General features: G+C 44.7%; 2 protein-coding genes across 2 annotated transcripts in view; one reads left to right on the top strand and one right to left on the bottom strand.

The window, feature by feature from the left end:
- The window catches only part of Pex16 (peroxisomal biogenesis factor 16), a 170,585-nt gene that overhangs the window by 118,528 nt on the left and 30,466 nt on the right, over positions 1-21,591 (bottom strand). The window lies entirely within an intron of this gene.
- LOC146192341 (uncharacterized) lies at positions 6,821-20,289 on the top strand. Its single transcript, XM_084599726.1, has 4 exons — positions 6,821-6,992; positions 10,742-10,883; positions 12,124-12,331; positions 19,807-20,289. The coding sequence occupies exons 1-4, from the start codon at positions 6,821-6,823 to the stop codon at positions 19,972-19,974; spliced, it is 690 nt and encodes a 229-aa protein (XP_084455852.1). The 3' UTR covers positions 19,975-20,289.

The raw sequence follows: 21,591 nt of genomic DNA, 5'->3' as shown, positions 1-21,591 counted from the left end.
ATTAAATAAAAAAAAAAAAACACCCTGCCCATATCGAGTATATCTCGCTGGACAGGACATATCATCGGTCGCGGTCTTCAGCGCTTGAGACTCTTTGACAAGCGGTGTCTCAAACGAAGCGCTGCTGTCATTAGGCGCCGTGTCAAGGCAAAACAGGTTGCTGCCATCAATACAACTTAATGTAAACGCTCAAAAATTGTATGTTCCCGTTTCGGTTTGAAATACCACATCTACTGAAACATGCGACCGCTGACTGCTGCATAGCAAAATCCAGTTTAAACAAGCCGCTCCATGCCTTCTGTATCTATGATAGAATTGTCTGAGTACTTTTTTTTATTTTGCTGTTAAACCTGTATCGCTGTGTCTCGATGGTAGGGCACTCAATTGCGGATTTCGAGAACGGGGGGTTTGATCCCGGCCGTTTCGAAAGGCGCTTCTCGGCTGTGGAATTTGACTGCACGTTAAACAATCCCACGTTCTCAACGACACCGAGGCCCGCTCCTACATCTTCTGTCATATAGCCGATGTCGCATGGTGCGTTAAAACAATATTTCATTGCTGTTGTTGTTGTTTTTTCTGTAGGATCCATAGCATCTGTAACAATGGTAATGAGCCGCTTTCGTTTTAGAGAAATGCTCGAACGTTTGAGAAACAAATCTTCGCAGCATCTGTTACACTAAATATTACATAATACACATAGATCGATGTAGACTGGTAGCCCATTACAATTATTAAACCCCTTTTCATCTGTGCCGTCTTTCGAGCAAACTGGTTGTTTCTTACGAGAGGAGTAAAATAGCTTCATACGGGCTTAACCATCGGCGTTTTGTTCGGGAATAAATGCCTATTTAAAGTCACATTATAAGGTGGACTCCATTTCTTTCACGATAGTTTTATATTCGGCACCTGTTTTGGAAGTAAACGACAGATCCGCCCCAAGTCACTGCTCAACAATAACTACACTGATAACGAAATCTTCCGCCTTCAAAATTCCTCGCCAGAACATGACAGCGACCAAGCGGAGTTTTTACGATGTCTTCGCAGCTACTGATTCCTAGCTTGTACTTTAACTTTACTGAAAATTAATCGCTGATAATACTACATTTTCTCATGTGTGTAAAAGTTCGGCCACATCATAAAGTTCATTGTCATTGAAAAAAATATACACTACTAATTTACCATTTATAAACATCACGGACATCACAAATTCCTTATACTACCGCCGGTTTCAGGAATATATTTAGAGTAATTTTACAGTGCAACACCAGATTATCTGCCGCAAGAAGCATCCGCCTTGCTGCGAGCTCGGCAAACTCAATGCACTCACGGCTCTACACGTGAGCAGTCAGCTTTCCTGTGCAGCGAGGTTTCCTGTACAGTGTCGGCGTAATCTCATTTTTGGGGAATACTTGTGCCTGGTTGTCTAGCCAGAGTTGCTGTCCACTCAGTCTAAGGCAACCCGCCGGCCATTACGCTGTCAGTGCTATTTAACCTGCTTAATCCTCGAGTCAAGTACGATATAATGACCCAGGCTGCCTCGATTTATTCTAGGGTATTCTAGAGTATTCTAGAGTATACTGCAGTATACTGCAGATCAGAACACGAACCTCGTATCTCCGTGGGCTTGACACAAAATATGCCTGTCCCACTCGTATAAGAAACGCATGCGCTGTTGAAAATGCAATAAGGTATGCCATGTTCAGGCCAAAGTGTCACGCCTGTGAGGGCCGTACAACGCAAGAAGCGTGCAAGCGGTGCCAGTTAATCTTAAAGACGGGTCGTTGTGTGCCTTGTTTTTCTAAAATCCGCGCATCTTTTCTTTTTGCGGCATTAGTGAAATCCATGATTTTTTCTGCAATTTGGGACACTCTAAACAATAAATCGCTAATGCATTGCATAAGGCACATTTTCATCGTCAACAAACCCGCCGTAAAATCGGGAGCAGACATATGCCGCATGCGTTTCTGCGAGTGCCGCCGGCTACCGATCACCTCTATGGGAGCGACGGTGGCGCCACCTCAAGGTCGACCTCGCGGCGAATTCTCCCTCGCTGGTTTGTTGTCATTTTGCAACGAAGAAAACAATCCCGCAAGCACCAGTGCTTTGCCGCCACTTTGAGGCTCTCAAAGCTGTGCCGTTGTTTACAACTTGTATCTTGTAGCGAGAGCTACATTGGCCACAGTCTCGCCATTTCGCCGTGCCTGTCTGAAGAACGAAAAAAGAAGAAGAAGAAGAAAAAGACAGATAACTCGGTAGTTGGTAGAGGCGAACGAAAACAGCGAGTTTATAGGACAGAACGTTCGTTCGAACGTTGTGGCGGTGGTCTGCCCCGGAGTTTGACGTAGAGATGATGTCCTACCACTAGAAATCTTCTACACCCGAATGAGAATGGTCAAAGATGAGAGGCAAGGGATGCTCAAGCATAAAATGCATAAATTTATGCCCTATGGCATAAATAAAGCTAAAGCCATAGAGTAAACTACGATGTGCAAAAGCCATATCTTCTTTCAAGCCGAACCTAAGCGTAGCCATGCAGATAGCTCTCTCCTAACTCCATGTTTAACTACAAGCTAAACCCCAGCAGGCAAAAATTGAACTACTCCTTACGTTATTGTTTGAAGAGAAAATAAATGAGCTAAACTATTTTTAGTCTGAATAATCTTTAGTTGATCATTCATATTTTGTTCAATTTTTAGCTCAGTAACAGAACGCTGTTACTGATTTCAAGTAATCAATTACATGTAAGGCGTTACGTGCAACTGTGAATTCTGGCCAATTTGCGAACTGCCGCTTAAAATCCCTGGACCCTGACCTGAAGCTCCGGCTTCCGCCTGGCCTACCCCGACGTGAAGAAACTTTGCTGTGCCGCCTGTGGGTTGGTGCAGCATTCACAAACTCATATCCTTTTATGATAGGTATGGCAAATAGCCCTGCATGTACATACTGCTGGTGCGACGAGTCTATAGGCCGCATTCTTTGTGCGTGCCCCATATACAGTGAGGAAAGAGAGTGTCTATGCTGTGCGCTGGAGCATCTAGATGGATGCTCATTGATTGAAATTAAGATTTTAGGTCCCTGGCCACGGCGATCGTCTGCGGTGAAGGCCTCCCAGGCACTGCTCCGCTTTATGAAAAGCACAGACCTAATCGAAAGACTATGATTTTGCTGCTATGTTACGTGATACGACTGTAAAGTGATGTGATGTGACATGTCTGTGATGTGACTGTACTAACTTCACCCATCCCTCTCTCATAACTTTTATATCCACTCACCCCTTTCTCCTAGTGCAGGGTAGCAAACCGGTTTCTTTTACTGGTTAACCTCCCTACCTTTCCTCCTCGTCTTCCTTCTTTCTGTGAATTGCTCGCAGGGCGGCAATTACCCATAGAAAGCCGCCAGCTGCTTGCGATGCATACGGTCAGTGAAACTAGCTAAGAACAAACTCCGGGAAGATTAGATCTCTTCTGCAGCAGGCATATTCGCCAGCTACGTGCTGAGCGATATTGTTTTGGCGTGCTGCCGCTGTTCATCAAATGTGGGCCTAGAGCGTTTTTTTTCCACATGCGTGCCTTTTGCGCTCGCTTCTACAAAGCTCTATTAAGACGATAGCCTTTAATGGCTCATGAGATGTGCAAAGGAATCTTTGTGGAGACCGTCGGAGCAGAGAGGTAGAACGAAGTCTTCAGGAGCGGCGTTGGAAAGGACGCAGTGGTCAGTAGCACGCTGCTTCCGCGGCAAGCGGACCGTAGGAGAGGCCCTGCCAGGAGCCTCGTCTTATGCCTCAAGTGTATGCAAGTCCTAGGAAGGGTTTGAGGATATAAGGAGCCCCAGTTGGCACAGGACAGATATATTTAAAGGATTCGAAAGAGTTCTTGTTAGTTAGTGAACGGAGTTATAGCTGACGATCTTTTCCTAGCTATTTTGTGAATGTTTGTCCGTTGATCCGGCCGTCGAGGAAGCTAGATAACTGCACTACGCGGTTTGTGACACAATCAAACGCCTGTGCGGCGCTTGAAGTAATTCGGTGGTCACGGCAACGCATTTCTGCACGTTTCTTTGGAGCCACGTTTGTGTCCAAAACAACAAATTCAGTTTTAGCGAGCAGATGGGAGGGCTTCGTGACAGTAGGCGTCATGACTAATATGACAGCGAGTCAAGAGACGCAGATACAAGACGGATGGCGAATGAACCATGAAGTTTCAGGAACAAAAGAAATTGGCCGCGCTGATGAGAGCAGCACGTTAGTTCTGGATGATTTCCCCAAATTATGACGCATAGCATACGAACGTATTCATTTCTCTTTAAATGCTAAATGCACTGACGCACAAACTCGATTATTCTTTCAAATAATGTGGCCCCCCATATCGGCATCTGGCCGCCCAACTTTGACTGGGTTTAGTGTTCGAGTCCGGCTGCAGGCGGCCGCACAGCGACTCTTAGAAAAACTGATCAAGTTACCTGTCTAAGTTATAATTAGAAAATGTGACATGATGGTCCGCCTTTTTAGCAGAAGTGTAGATAAAAATTCTTGACGTATACGGGTCATATTTCAATAGGTAGTGATGGCTCGAGTTATAAAAATTCTTCAGCTAAATTGACGATGAACATATCAACTTTACCACTCTACAGCGGTAACACAAAGCTAAGATATAGGCTATTAACACTGCAGTTCATAGCATTAGTAAGGGATCCGCGTGTATCTTTTGTGACTTACAGTCTCCTTGACAATGCTTCGACAGAGCCAGTTTCATGCAGCGAAGGACTAAATTGGCTTATGAAACTCTTGATGAAATATTTAGTGCTTCAAAAAAAGCCGAATTTTGTAAACTTTCAAGATGCATCGGTCAAGCGAGCTCACATAAATACCACTATTTCTATCCTACGATACTCACGTGTGAAATTCGCTGTCTATTAAGGTCCACAGGAGCTTAAAAGTAAAAAATATATATATATAGTTCGGTTCAAATTACATCAAAACGTACTTTTTTTCAATCTAATTCCAGTTACCTTTTACAACCTCGCTCTCTCAAAATATAAGTCTGCAGATTATCATTCACCGTTTGCGATTAGGAACAGCTTACACGAAGCTCTTAAATTTGTTCTACATAGAATTGACCGTGAGGGTAATCCAGGATGCGTGAGTATAGTCCCTAGGACGAGGACATACTTCCAATCTTATTGAGCTGCCCAGAGCATGACACCTTTACGATACGACTGAAGATTGATTTGAATGTTATTGATAAGAGGTCCTTGTTGCGGCTCACCTTTACGTTAGAGAAACGGGCAGCATCTACGGTACTTGCTATATATGTTTCTTGAGCAGCCTCCGCATTTAACTGTTTCGACCCGGGTTCTGCACTAGCTTCTTCCTCTCCTCATCGATTGCATGCTACCGGGTAGTGAGTTACATAGCAATCAGCTTAAAGTATTGCTGTCATGTGTATGATAAATAATGTGTTTGTTGCTGTTGCTCCTTCCTATTTTTGTGCTATGTATACGCCATTCCTGAATCCTATACCGTTTAATGTAATTAGAACACACTATTGCTTATAGAATATTTCCAAAATTTACCTTACCATTTCTGGTATCTACTCTCTATTATCTGGATCGTAATTTGCACATGTAGCTGCGTTTTGTTTCAGTTGTATGTTACCAGTTTCACGGTAGTTTCTTCCCTTATACAGAAAGAAATAGCCGGTGCTGCTGTCAGCCGCCAGCACCTCCTTTCAGGTCCGTGTAAATAAAAAATAAATAAATAAAAGGACCTGCTGATGCAGGCTTGAGTACATATCAGCCTCAGTATACGTCCGAGGGCTACCTGTGCACTATGGGCGCAGGCGAGTGCGGCAAGCAAGTTGTAGCGATCTCACGCATTGACACCGGATGTCGTGTAAGATGAGGGGGAGCATTTCGTATTCCGAATCGAGGTCGAATGCGGGCAAGTAACTGCGCGTGTGCAATCGGGCTGATCGATGCTGCGCGTCAACTCCCAACCGACGCATACGAAATCATTGTTACAAGCCCGCATGCAATCAGGAACCAGAGGAAAAAAAAAAAAACAGAAAACCAGCTGCAAATAGTTTATGCAACGCGGTGTTGACTGATGCGATCGTGTTACCGCCACGCACACATTGTCCAAGAAACTGTGGTTAGTTCCCAGCTGCTCAGTTCACTAGGCGTTTCGAATGGCCAGCACTTAACACTTCTCTCGCCCGCCGGGGAGGCGCAGGGCTTAGGGCGCTCGACTGCTGTGCCCAAGGATGCGGGATCGAGTCCCGGCCTCGGTGGGCGTAAAATTGTCGATGCAGGCGAAAAGCAAGGCGCCCATGTGCTGTGCGATGTCAGTGCACGTTAAAGAACCTCAGATGGTCAAAATATCTGAAGTCCTCCCTACGACGTCTCTCATAGCCTGGGTCGCTCTGGAACGTTAAATCTTATAAACCAAACCAAGATTTTACGTGTCTCTCTTTGAAAGCGCCGCGTCAAGCTACTTTTCCGATATCGAGAGCGAAGAGAAGACTGACAGCAGAAGGAAGCCTGATTGAGCGCTGGAAGGAAGCCTGATTGAGACGTGCGGATGACCATGATAATAAGAGAAGAGAATGTCTCTTCTCAGGCGCGTATTGCACGGGAGTAGCACAAACGGAATTTTTCGCTTGCGGAGAGCTCACATGTTAACTTGGGCGCACTGCCTCGATGACGTGCCCTGTTCACAGGGCGCCAGGTGTGGCGGCATGTGGCCCGCCGATGCACTTCCCTTTTGCATGGCGATGCGGTCGACCCCGAAAACCGTGTCATCGGTGATCCCTTTTGCATGGCGATGCGGTCGACCCCGAAAACCGTGTCATCGGTGACGACGTCCGTCTTCGAAGGGGACGCGCCCGCCAGCGGAGGCTTCAAAAGGACTGCGCCGACTGGCGCTCCGTTTCACACCATGCGGATAGAGGAGCCCTGCCGCCGAACGCAGCTGCTGTGGGATGCCCCGCCTCGAGGTAAATACCCCGTGTTCGCAACATAGCGGGCTCGCCCATAGGCTTTCGAACACCAGGGCGCGATCTGCCAGCAGCCACTGAAGGAATTTAAAATAATTCTACCCCCATGCAGTGTTAACGAAGCAGGACATTTTTACGCACCAAAACGCTTTCTGAACGTTTTATACACCTTCTGTTGCAAAAACCGAGATATCCCAGAAAACCGGATTGAAAGCCACGACAGCGCTATTTTGATGTGCATGTCTAGTGTTCGAATCTCGCGCCACACGAGCACTTGTCGCTTGTAGCCTGCTCCTTCATTCGCTGTAACGAGGCACGAGGCAAACGCTGATCACATTTCTCTTAAAATGCCCTACTGGCCCTTACTAATGGTATCCGAGTTTTGATCGCGAAGGAGAGTTGTCGCATTTGGTTAATGTCGAAAGAGAAGATATCTGTGATAAGCTTAGCGCACAGACCCCCATTTATAACTGTTGTTAGAAGTTAATGCTTAAAGTTAGTTTCATATTTGTTTAAGGAGCGCAATCAGAAATGTTTTCAAAGACTGCAGGTTGTCATTTCCGGAGCCCTCCACTACGGCGTCTATGATATACCGATCCGCTTTGGGACGTTAAACCTTACAAACGAAACGAATTCAAACCAAAACAATGAAAAAAAAAAAAAAAAAAACGAGAATACCGCGCGACAGCATCTGCAGGCTATTTATCGTATATGGATCTAGTTGATGTAGAAAATTAACCTCGAAGCATGAAAACTGACTAATGTCACTTTCACTTTCCTTATTTATAGCAGATGACGTTGCCTTACTAACGCAAATGCAATGTTTGTTCAATGGGGGGCAAATGACAGTGGCTGATACGTCCAGTTGAGATGAGTTCAGTGAAACTTAATTAGTCCACCAATGTAGGAGAACCCCTACTCCCCGTCCCGGCACGCAGGCAGGCCCAGGGGACGGAGACCAGAGCCTCGACTTGAGACAAGCAATTATACAGTGTCTTCGCTTTTGTAGCCGCCAGGCGGGCGGCTTCTTGCTGAATCCGCGAATGTCTCGCTTTCGCTTCGTAGCAAAATTTCCAAGGCGGTTTTGTCCTTATAGAGACTCGGAGATTAGGGTGTTGCCATATGATGTAGTCGAGGGTGCTCCTCTCCCCACAACTCTTACATTTATCGTCTGGCCTGTCCTCGACGTGTGTTAGGTACAGCCGGAACGGGTTTGGGTAGCATGTAGGTGCCTTCAGGCGACTGCTTTTTTTTTATGCAGTATCCGGTCCAGTGGTAGCAGCAACCTCCTGCTCAATCTGTAGTTTTCAACAATTGCTTTATAAGTTTGCAACCTCTCGTCCATCTTCGTGCAGTCGGACGGCTCCACGGTTACCTGGAAGTAGAGATCTCGGGCTATCTCGTGCGCCGCCTCGTTGGTGGGTATGGATTCAAGTGCGGCGGTCCATATTGTAATGATTTTTTCGGTTTAGCTTGGTTTCGGCTAGAATTTTACTTGGCTCAACTAAACGCTTTATGTTTCGAAATTCCAGACAGCGGTTTTGCGGTTACTTATGATCAAGCTAGCTTCGATTCCCACGCAAGCGAGGGCTGTGGCTACTTTTTCGGCCGCGTCGATGTTTCGACTAGTAATGAATGTGGTGACGACTGGCGCGACGCGACCGTTGATTCCTGCGGCTACCGCTGCTCCCGAATATCCACTAGCTGCGTCTACGTACACGACCTCTTCAGGTTTCACGTTTTCGGCGCGTCTCACAAGCGTATCTGTTCTTTCCTCTCTTCTTACCTTGTTATATGGGAGGTGAATATTTTTGGGATGCGTCGATTGGGAGATGGTGACGCAAGGATGACGCTCTTCAAACTCCGTTTTCAGTTCACGCCGATATGACACGGTATTTAGAGAGTCGGACAAAATTATAGGTACGATGTTTATTAGATAAGCAGTTTTGTCTCAGGCAGAAATGGAAAAACAAATCTGCAGACGGTATGTCTTGTTATGCCATCTTGTACATGTTTGAAATGACGCACGGTGACATGGCGAAGGTGTCCTATAAAGGTCATTATAATCATCCTCTTTCGGAACGTTAAGTTCATTGCAGGGCTGAAGGCTTTCTGATGGGTTTAACTCTTTTTGTGACTGCAATGACCGCGTCCTGGACTGTGTCGTACTACAACACTCGGATTTCGGTCAGCCTTCCTTCCCCCATCCCTTTAGTTCCCCCATCCCCTCCTCTTGTATCCTCTCCTTTATTGAGCATACACGACTGCTATTTCTTGTGTTAAGGTAATTCCAGTTACCTTAACTCGTGTGTCTCTCACAATCCAACTGCTAGGAAAGTAGATATGGACAGGTGCAACAAATGTGAGCAGAAACTTCAGGTAATGTATTCCTGTCACTTTTCAACATTGTGGATTGGTAAAATAATTATGCCGTTTAACGAATTCTTATAAGGCGTGTGAGGAGCTCTGTACTTCCGTCTCGACCTTACGAAGCAGTTTCTTCCTGCCTTGTCAGACCATTTCAGTATTAGGTTCATCGGTAAGCATTATTAATATAAGCAGCGCGAACACGAAGACAAGGGACAAGAAACAAGAAAGCCACAGTACAAGCGCTTGTACTGTGGCTTTCTTGTTTCTTGTACCTTGTCTTCGTGTTCGCGCTGTTTATATTAATAATGAATAAGTACCAACTCGCCCAACAAAGTATCTTGGTATGTCATCGGTAAGGGCTCTGCCAAGTATGAACAACCACTCACCTGGAACGTATTTCACATTCCGATTCGACGAATGTATGTACTTTTTTTTCTTTTTTTTTTATTAGACAGAATAGCGAAACTAAATGTCTAAAGATACGTGCGACGTACCCAATCAATTCTCATTAAAGATATGGCGGACGTCGCTTCAGGCTCGTGACTCGTTCCTTATAATGCATTCCTGCATTCTGCGTGCTACGCCTACAGGTATGCCTTCACGACTGTTGCGAAGGTATAAAGGAAGTTCGCACGTGCTAGCAGTTTGATACCTCTCAGTGAAGGCGATCGGCGTCTTCACTCCCGGTTCCTCGCAGTGAGCGTCACTGTCACTCGCACAGACTGAAAGATAAAGCTCGTACGGCTACCATTTACACGGCGTACGGTTGCAGTAAAGGTACTTCAATCAATATTGGCAAAGCGAAAGTTGTCACAAAATACTGAAAATACTAAAGATAACGTCGTCGTCGTCTGGGCGTACACTCGCCGACTTACGCTGTGGAGAAGCTTGAACGCCTAAATATATTTGTTATTGATTGCGTTATCAGTTAAGACTCAAACACAAAGCAGCTTGATATAATTGGCAATCAGCCTTCAAACAATGTAGTTTTTAATGCAGTTGAATTCTGAAACCCTTCACTTGCCCTTAAAAGCGACTGGACTTCGAGAGAAGGCAAACAAAGACGAGGGCCGGAAGAAAATTTGGTGGGTGGATGAGGTTCGTGTGGTGAGGGAAAGCAGATGCGGCTAGCAAAGGACCAGATAAATTGAAGATATATAGCAGGTGCCTTCGATCGGCAGCGGCCATGATGACATTTAGCAGTTGCAAAAGTTAGGCGCAACTCACAGTGTCATAACTCGGAAATCATGTGATTTAAAATTCGTGCTCCGCGGAATAAGCGGTAATTATTTTCGAAGATTGCTATCCGTCAAAAAATGCGCCTGTCCGTCAAAAAATGCGCAGGATGCTTAACGCACTTTGCACCCCCCTTGACGCAGGCTCCCGCGTCAGCTGGAACTTGAAGCGGCGATTACTACAAGGGTTCCTGCTAGTCGCCATCATCTCTACATTGTGTCTTGCACCTGGCGCGGACGCCCTCTTCCTTAAGAAAAAGTTGAAGCTGCTCAAGGCACACAAAGGGTGAGGCAGTGCCTAGCTGGCTGTTTGGCGTCACTGGTTCCGCCGTAGTTTTTTAGCAGTACTTCATATAATGGTGGCACGACGTTGCCGGCCTTGATCAATGTTTTGCATACAAAGAATGAATCGGAAGTTTAATGCAGGCGTATTTTTTTCCAAGGCTTGTTTTAGTCATGTATTTAAAATGCACATTATTCCAAAACCCGGTACATATCGCATCAAAAGAGCCATGTAAGGCGGTAGTCACTGCTGCGTGCATTTCGCCGTTCAGGAAAAACAAAAACAAAGACAAAATGCTGTGTTCTTGTCGCAGGAGGGTCTGAACCTAGTAATCTTATTACAATTTCATAACTTTCACAACAAGAATAATTAGAAATCGCTGTCCTCTTTCAGACATGTGCTGTAGTATATTATCAGTCAACCACTTAGTTCCAGCCAAAGCTCGTCCATAAGTCATTTTCTCGTCATTTTTCTCGACTTTCCACATTCCACAAAATATATTACAGAAATGAATCCTTGAAACAAAGTCTTTTCACTGATCCGAGCTACATATCATCCCGCATTGACCATCGTTTTAAAGGTAATGTTCCAAATTGCAGGACTAATCAGTATTTCTACTCTTTTCTTCCCAAGACCAGCTCAGACTGGAACCACCCCTGCATCGTCTCCATTTCCGAACCCGAAGCGTTCAAATCTGCGCTTCTTCATCACCTATGTTAAAAATTCTTAGTTCTAATGTTTGTATAAGTAGTTAAACCACTCCTATCTGTGACGCCTCAACGGCCCTGATAGTAACCAAATAAATAAATAAATAAATAAATAAATAAATAAATAAATAAATAAATAAATAAATAAATAAATAAATAAATAAATAAATAAATAAATAAATAAATAAATAAATAAATAAATAAATAAATAAATAAATAAATAAATAAATAAATAAATAATAAATAAATAAATAAATAAATAAATAAATAAATAAATAAATAAATAAATAAGAACTAGAGCGATTCCTTTATTCTTTCTTAGTAAATGCGAGAAGAGGTGGCATGCAGTGGTCGTGTGAGATGTTCAGTATATCTGCATGCAATATTCATAAGTTGAGTACAGCACCGGCTGCTCTTCTGCATGGGAGCAGGAAGGCTTGCCTTGTGCTTTTGAACCGCTTCGGGGTGGCTTCTGCTGCTAGAACGCGATATAGGGAACAAACGCCCATTGCGCATACACGGGCGTAATATCGCAGGAAATTCGGCTTAGGACATCAGCCGCACTACCCTGCCGCTGCACCATGGGTTCCCCAGCCCCAATGGGTGCCACCGCCTCCCCCAGTGGCCGCGCCACCTGTTGCCCCCTGGAGCTACCCTGGCGACTACGCAGCTTGGTTACCGCCACAGCAACCAGCTCACGGATGGGTGCCAGGACCTCCGCACGTGGCACATGTGCCCGCGCAGGTGAGCTACCATCGCCACTCGCTAAACCAAGGTTCAGAAAAGCACTAAGTTTTTTAGGTAACCCGAGGATAGCGCCCTCCATGTTTTCATTTCAGTAAAAATCGCCCGCCTTCATTTTTCAGGTTTCCTGATGTGTATTCGCAGAAAAAGACGCAATCATTTCTAAGAAAATTGATTTTAGACGTAGAGTTGTTTCCCCAGCACTTGATTCAAATTCACGACGTCAAGGTCAAAAATGACCCTATGACCCCAGCGTGGTGAAATGGCGTAGCCGATCGGGATACGCTTTGACGTCTATGCGGGCTGCTAGTAGTCAAGCTTTCTTAAGCCTGTTTTCATTTTCGGCTCATGACTAGTCCAGCTCGTAATGCCTTGTATGACTCTCTACGTATTTTCTAATGCGACTAGGGCTCTTTCCACAGCGGTTTTTAGTTTTGAGTAACAAATAAAATTAGTTCAATTAAATAAAATTAGTGGAATTTTCTGCTTTAGGTAATGCATATTATCACCTCCTCAAACACAGAAAATAATGTCTTGGTTGGCACGAAAAAAAAAAAAAAATTCCTCACGGGGTTAAAATGACTGCCAGGACCGCTGAATCAATATATTCTGTGCGAAAATTAATTCTCTTGCTTTCTTTAGCTATGTTGATGTCTGTGAAGGAGAAAAAAAAAAGTAAGGCTTTAAAGGTGACGCAATCAAATATATAAACATTGTCGCCATTCTACTCCAAACGGTGACTTCTATAAGGAAAAGGAAGGGTTGCCATCGTTTTGAAGTAAATGGCGAGTTAGTGGAGCGTTTAAGATCCGTGCAAAAAGTCGTTGTCAATGGAATAATTTCAAATACGAAATCAGCCGCGGATGGTGGCAACTTGTTTGTTTCCAAATTACTCACTAACTTGATCATCCCATTTTACATGCGCAGTACTAGACTTTATCATCATCATCATCACCACCATCATCATAATCATAATCATAATCATAATCCTCATCATCATCATCATCATCAGTCTGACTTTACCCACTGCAGGGCGAAGGCTTCTCCCATATTTCTCCAATTAACCGGGTTCTGTGCTAGCTGTATCTACTTGACCCCTGCGAACTTCTTGACCTCATCCGCCCACCTAACTTTCTGCCGCCCCCTGCTGCGCTTTCCTTCCCTTGGAATCCAGTTTGTTACCTTATAAGCGACCATCGGTTATCCTCTCTTCGCCCTACATGTCCTGCCCATGCCCATTTCTTCTTCTTAATTTCCACTAGAATGTCGGTAACTTGAGGTATTTCTCTGACCCACTTTGCACGCTTTCTATCTCTTAATGTTACCCCTACCATTTTTCGTTCCATAGCCATCTGGGTTGTCCTCAACTTAAGTAGAACCCTCTTGGTTAGCCTCAACGTTTCAGCCCCGTAGGTGAGTATAGGTAAGATGCAACTGTTGTATACTTTCCTCTTGAGCGATACCGGTAAGCTGCTAGTCATAATCTGCCCCTAGCCTTCGGTCTCTTCCAAAAAGCCATTCATATCTACCCCCCCCCCCCCCCCCCCCCCCACACACACACACAAGTAGAGTAGCATGTTAGCGAATATTCATGCCGGCTAAAATCTCTGTATTTATTTAAAGAGCTATCTCTCTCTCTTTCTTTTGATTGTTAGGTGAATGGGTACGCCTGCTTAATAAGTACCCATTATTGCTGTGTTTGCTATCTGAATTGTGATTTGTGTAGTTGCCGATGATAATGCCGGCTTATCGCTTGCCAGAGAGCAAGTATTCAGGTGCGTAAGAAGAGCTCCGCACTAGTTTTTCCGCTCGCTTCTAAATATGAGCAAAGGGGTGGAACAAAAAAAAAAAAAAAAAAAGAGAGAGAAGAAAAGATGGACAGCGAAATAAAAAAAAGTTCAAGGCGGTATAATCGAAGAGCCTAAGTAAACGTCTTGCATTAAGAGCGAGGAAATGCCCGAAATTGTCAACTAACACGGTAGTTTTGTCTCTTGCTCTTTGTTTCGTATCTGAGGATGGATTCCTCTGGAAGCACTGTGTCGATAAAGACAGTGAGGAGCGAATTTTTAATTTTTGTTTCCCTTCAGCCTGCGTTCACAATGCCGCTTTCCTCATGAAGTCACGGTGCTGTGCTGAAATCATGTACTACATCTAGTTTGGCGCGCCCATATTCCTGTTTGGCTATGGGGGAGTTTTCTTACAGCTTTGAGACTACTAGTGAAGATAGGCCCATATTCTTGTTTGGCTATGGGGGAGTTTTCTTACAGCTTTGAGATTACTAGTGAAGATAGACCTATTAGGACATTAATGAAGCTGTTGTCAATCTTAATTGTTTTTTGCGCAGTAGGCAATGATAGTGGCAAATAGCAGTTAAGTTGCCGTGCCTATAATTGTGCCCTAACGCACAGCCCGGCGAAGTGAGCAGAGTTTTTGAGTCCTACGTAGTTGTGCTATATGCTATCTGTCTTCACTTATCGGCATGAAAATTCGCACGCTGTTGAAGCCACGCGATGTGTGCGATTAAATAAATGGGCTGCGTGGGAAAAAGCTAGTTGAGGTATATTGTCAGGTTTACATATGCGTGATTCTTCTGATGGCTCAGAATGCGATTGCTCTTTGGTACCAACTCAGCGTGTCCGGAAAGCAGTTTGAAGGCTCCGAGTAGCGCTATTTATGCGGTGTCAGGGCACTGCATGTTGCTTATGACCATAATGTGGCACAGTCCGTATTTGCGCGCCCGGGGGAGCGCTGCGTGCGAGGTTGAACGGCCATTGAAAAATATCAGTTTTGGGAGGTGGAGGAAGACGGGGAAAGAAAATTAAGAGCAGAATAAAAACAGAGAATGGAAAAAGTTCAGTTCTGCGTGTTATGGGCGAAGGGTGCAAGAGTACCGAGCAACCTGCAATTGGTCAGCGTATTCAACTATCAGGTGGTTTTACGTCTTACAATTTTTGCCTTTTTGAAAGGCTTATTTCGAAATAGGTAAGTATAGCGATTAACAGTGACGAGCCGGTACTATCCTCTTCAGATGTTTGCGAATGGCACAACTCTAAACGCGTAGGTTCGCCACAACACATCAAGGTTGTTTGTACGGTTGGCTTTTTGGCTTACTACTAAGTGTTCTTAGAATGGGTACGCCTAATTAATAACTTCCAGCCTCTGGTTCGCGGATTAGTTGCGAGTTCCTGATTAGTTCCAAGTTGCTGTTATAGTTGTCCTACAATTTCCTTGTCCTTATTGGCACGCCTTGTGGTGTCATTGCTCGCCTATTTTCTGGACAAGCTATATCCAGTGGCTTATTCATTTCGACAATAATTGGTCACACGTTTGGCAGCATTGCGTGCTTCACAATCAGACGGGCTCAGCTGCTGATCGATGGCTGACTAGACAGGCTCTTTATACAAAGTGGTCACGTGACCTTCTAAAGTTAGCATACGTTCCTCAGCTGCCACATTATCTAACGGTGTACTGGTCGCAAGCAACCATCCGGTATGATATAAATCCCCGCCTAACGAAGCCAAAAGGACATACCTGCTATGGTCTAGGAGTCGCGTGCCGCACTCAGCATCCAAGAGCACCGAAGGTTTGAGTCCTATAACAGACTAGCTCCCACTTTAAATGAACAATCTGAGTTTGCAGATCCTGCCAACTTTATGACAGCATTTAGTATCGTTACGACACACAAACCATTGACCAATCAGTGCTCGGACTTGTCAACTGCCAACTGCAGCACCTGTTAGGTGGCTCTGGTAGTTAAAGGGAAACTGGAACAGTTTTAGGATTCGATGAGATTCAAGGGTTGAATGTTTAAAGATTGTAGGTTAAGCATGGGAAATATTTTGGCACTGGCATTTGAAAGAAGCGCAGTATGGATGATTAAGCTGCGGCAGATTTCGGGCTACTCCTCAGCGCACATAGACAAGAAGGGGGGGGGGGGGGGGGCACATGAAGACGTCATGGAGGTACCGGTACATTTCCTGAATGAAAACTTTTGATTTCAAGAAATAAAAACGCCGCTTCCGAAAGCAAACCACTGGAAGCGTTGCTTGGCGGCATCCAACAACGCACTCTGGGGCGTGGGAGAAAGGCAACGGAGCTGTCATCCTGCGTGGCATCGTCGCCGAACTCTCTGCAGTTCTTTAAGGCTTTAAGAAGAAGCTTCAGCCATAATTTTCAATAACGTTGTTGCGGAACTGTCGCCGTAAAGAGTACTATGCCGCCGCGGCTCGTGACACGCGCTGGCGCAGGTTCCGTTGACCCAAGCGCAGAGTGGAATAAAATCAGTTGACACCTTGTTCCCGGCCTATTCACATCGTCTGAATCGCGCTCCAGGTAATTTCTAGGGGTCTAAGTCTCCGTCCCTCTACAACGTCATCTTTTCGAATTCTATCGCTTAAAAATAATTTAATATTTGCACGCTTTGTCAATAGCCTGTATAAATTTGAATCCTCGAATATCGCGGAATTCACAAAAAGTGATGCAATTGCCGTTGAAGGTCAAATGTCACGGTTCGAAGTCATAATGGAGTGTTAAAATCATGTATCAACCTTAATGTCACTGCAGTTTGACTATGAATGGCTGACGTTGAGGTAGGATGAAGGTGAATATCCTAGCACGACATGAAGCTTGGCTTTAATTTGGGTAGAGCTATTTCTGTAAACGGCAACATTCACCACAATTGCTTTCCTGCACATTTTGAAGCTGAGGTTAACACAAGGGTGCTCTAAAATCCACATGCAGCAGCGAGGGGTAGATATGGCCGCCGCGATGGACACGGGCATTCCAATGGCCATATATCACTTACAAGCGTGGTGTCCGTATTCCTTGTTTTGCGCCTTCGAGGGCGTTCCGCAACAGACTCTGCCTCACAACTAGCTTGCCGTGCAGCAAAAGCAACGCGCGTGACGAGGCGGTGCCAGCTTCGAGATTCCCCCAGCTAAGGACTTTTCATCTTGTAGTTACTGTTTCAATTGTTGTTGATACTGCCTCCAGAGAGGGATGCTGCTTGCAGAAGTTCCGGGAGAATGTGTCTAGTTGAGCAAGCGTGTGTCTCCAATTTAACGAAGACGCGCAGTAGCCCATTAGAAGCACATTAGTAAAATTATTGTAACCGAAACCTCAATTCATTTGCGTCTTCCAAAGTGGAGCGCGGAAGTACAGATTCCTGCAGCACCTATTAGTTGTGGGACAGCCATGGGGTAATGTATTATACTAGCATGCACATGTTGATGGGAGGGGTGTAAGGATTCGGTGCACAGCAAAAATTGCACAGCCGGTGCACAGCCTTGAAAACCTTTTTATGCGCTCGCAGCGAGTACTTAGAGCTGTCATAAAAATTAATGGGCTTCGTTCTTTAATAAAACTGTGAGCCGAAATGAAATACTTTAAACTACTTTTGTGAACATACTAATGCAAATAATCCAAAGTTCCTTGCCATTGTAAAATTTCTCATCTGAATTTTTTTATGCTCTGACAGTGAGTAAACCCCGTCTGAGAAAACCACTGCGGTGTGAGTGAAACAAATAGGTAGCAAAAAACAACAAGCTTGGATCTGCGTATATTTTTTTTTTTTTGCTGTAGCACAGTTGCACGACATATGAAAAACAACAGAATCGAAATCTCCTCCTTAGACTTTTTCAGAATTTCTGGGCAAGGATTGAAAATTCCAGAAGCTCACCATTTGAAGGAAGTGTGGAAATATCGATTTGTTGGAAACGGAGGAGATGAGAATGGGTCGCGATAAAAAATATCCAGCGTACAAAAACTGATCATCATCGTCATCACCCTTACTGTGCCCACTACAGGACGAAGGCCTCTCCCTTTTTTCCTCCTATTAATCCGGTTCTCCACTTGCTGCATCCACTTGACCCCTGCAAACTACAAACCTCATCCATCCACCTAGTTTTTTGTCGCCCTCGCTACGCGTTTCTTCTCTAGAAATCAAATTGGTTACTCCTAGAGACCAACGGTTATTCTCTCTTCGCACTGCATGTCCTGCCCTTGAACATTGCTTCTTGGTTTTTACAAAAAAAAAAAAAGAAAACCGCGACAAAATCCCAAGACAATATCAATGTACACCAGAAATGCAGTGACAAACAGAACCTTCGAGAGAAGGCTGGTGCCAAATGGGAAGAAAAATCATGATCGTGGATTAATACACCTCTTCGGAACAATCGTATTGCTCTGATATCTTGTCATTGTGATTTTTAAAGCAGGTGATTTAAACTTGCATCGTTGTCTAAAGAAAGTGCACACACTTGAAAAAATGTACGGGGCCCGGTCATTTGCATCTAGGTTGAAGAATTTTTCTGGACATCCATAATTTGTAAGACGCACGCGGACACGCACACGCACACGCACACGCACACGCACACACACACACACACACACACACACACACACACACACACACACACACACACACACACACACACACACACACACACACACACACACACACACACACACACACACACACACACACACACACACACACACACACACACACACACACACACACACACACACACACACGCACACGCACACGCACACGCACGCATACGCACACGCACACACACGCACACACACACGCACACACACGCGCGCACACACACACACACACACGTACGCACGGGCAAAATAACACCTTAATAATCATGATGATCACTGGCTGGCAAAGTGATGTGTAAGATGTATTGTCCTGCGTGCCGGGCCGCATTTAAATGTCTCACGTTTCTTGAACGAACGCTGCAATTCATGGTGGCTACGCTACTCTATTTCTTTCACGTGGCTAAGTCAATGCAGCAACGGCTTTATTCTTAGGCTGGTTTCCGATATATGCTGCTTTGGTTTCTAAATTTTAAGTTCGTAAGCAGTGTTCGCAGTGCTGTATGATTTGTTAACTCTGCATAATAGAAAATGTAGCGCTCTGTATTCGAAGCAGTTAAAGTATACGGGAGTAACATAATAATGCGAATAAAGATGTGAGCTTAAATTTGCGCAGAAACCATAAAGAAAGAATAAAACTGCGTACGTTTCAGATAAATTCAGTGTGCAAAGATTGCCGATTGTGTGCGGTTTTCGCTTGCATTTTTTTTCGAGTGGAGTATTCAAAGTAAATAGGCTGAAGGATACTCATTTCCCTCTTAATCATATATTGTTCAGCGTCCACTTACTAAATCGGCATGGACTTGCCTTCCGGTACTGTTTACGTAGCATGACAATAAAACCCTGTGCCAGGCAAACTTTCTCGTGCTGTTTGCGCTTGGTTAAAAAGAAAAAGAAAACATGAGCGAGAAGTTTCTTGCTGGCAGACTATGCTTCGGAAGGTTACCGTCATATCTATTCCTATTTTGAGGTCATCAAGTTATTTAAGACCAGAGCAATTGCTGCTTTCTGGCGCCGGTGGCCGAAAAAAGCTTGCCTCAACGCGCACTGCACTGTATAACGCGGCGGGGATGTCCCCTCTTTTGCAGGCGCCCACGCCAACGTACGTGCTGGAAGCACCCACCGCCGCCGTGTACCCCGCCGGCAAAGCACGGCCTAGGCCTCGTGGCCCCCAGGACTACCAGTACACGCTGCACTGCCCCTACGAGCTGTACGTGACTGCCGACCAGCCTGCTAACAACAAAGACCGATGGTGACGCCACGAGCGTCCCCTCTCCTCTATTTTAAAATGAAGAGTGTCCTGTACTCCTGAGAGTCAAAGACGGGCACTGCATCCTTAGGAAGCTTCGAAGTTCTCCCCTGTGAAAGACACTGCAATTACTTGAAATATGCGACAGAATTGACAGCACCATCTGAGAGTGGATAATGCAGAGACAGAGAGAACACGTACGAAGCTTTCACGCCGCTTAACAGCCCACGTGTCTGCATTCCTTGTTTTTCCAGCCAGCGCCGCGAGATTTCGGACAAGAGCTCGGGCACGAGCCGCGTAATTGTAGAACGATGCTCTGTGTGCTGGCCTTTGGCCGCCGTGGTCAATTATTAAAGCTGTCCGGTGGTGCCGCACAAGACAGACATCAGAGTGCGGACTTCGTTTGTACATCCTAGCAGTAAACGTTTAGCGTCATACCGCGGTTTTCGCTGATAGTTCGTATACATATGTTCCATTACACTCGAGAGAGTGATTTCGCGTTGAGTTGCTCTATTCATGGTCGCGGGACCGTGTCTCGCGACGACTGCATTTTGACACCTCCGAAGCCAATCCTCAGAGCTGGTGGAGTTTTGTGGCGTTGAACCGCATGCATTGCTGGGTGGTATTTAATGCGAGCGCATTAGTAACATCATTAAATAAAAAAAAATCTGTCTGACGTTGTTGACAACATTGGATAGCACCCATAAAAATGGCGCCCAAACACCGTTGCCTCGCCACCGAAGCCTGAAATGGGACAACGGCACACCGATCACTGTGCAATAAAGTGGGCATTATGTATTTTATGAACCCTAATGAATAAATGAATAATTACATAAAATTAACTTTTCAGCAATTAGTATTCAAGTTTAGAGTCAAGTATTATACGGTGAAATTTAACGCTGCTAACATCAAATGTGAACTTTTTTCTGGAATTATCCTAATCTTAACGTAGCTCTAAATATTGAGCTTCAAAAATGCGCATCTGAAGTAAACCACGTTGAGTTGGCTTTCGCACATTGCGCATTTAAAGAATGGCGTCGCTCGCTAGGTATTGTCGCTAGAATCATTGTAACTTTTGTTGCATTATTAAATAAACAGAAGGCTTCCGTATTTAATTCATAAATGATGCAAGCAGCATAATGTTTTTACTGTGCAATTCGTAGAAGCCACTTAAACGAGCTTTCAGATGCGTATATTTAAAGGGACAGTCTATCGCAGCAGACTAGTATAAAAATTTTGGCATATTCTGGTAGATCTTCGGTACCTTCGGTTTGGTGGCATTATCGAGGGAAGAATTCTGGTTATAACCAGTCTTTTATCTTTTAAATTCATCAGGAAAATCCTATTTTAGCAGATGGGAGCGCCATACTGTGTCTTTCCATTTCTACTATCATTTTATCTGTTTGGAGCGTCGGTTTGAAAAACTATATTTATGATTATGCCACAGCATAATACAGACAGCTGTTGATATCATCTTAGACAGCCTCTTTTTCTCGTTCAGTTATAGAGCTACTTTATTTTTTTATCTTCGTTGATTCGCTTTAAATGTACGTTGAAAACAAGAAACAGCCCAACGAAAGTCGCTGCCATACATGTTGCATGTTACCAATTTATCGGCTACTAA

The sequence above is a fragment of the Amblyomma maculatum genome, chromosome 4, assembly GCF_055883805.1.
Source record: "Amblyomma maculatum isolate TAMU_Amacu chromosome 4, ASM5588380v1, whole genome shotgun sequence".
Lineage (NCBI taxonomy): Eukaryota > Metazoa > Arthropoda > Arachnida > Ixodida > Ixodidae > Amblyomma > Amblyomma maculatum.
Note: the sequence above shows the minus strand (reverse complement) of the source record. Positions and strands in the feature narration are given on the sequence as shown.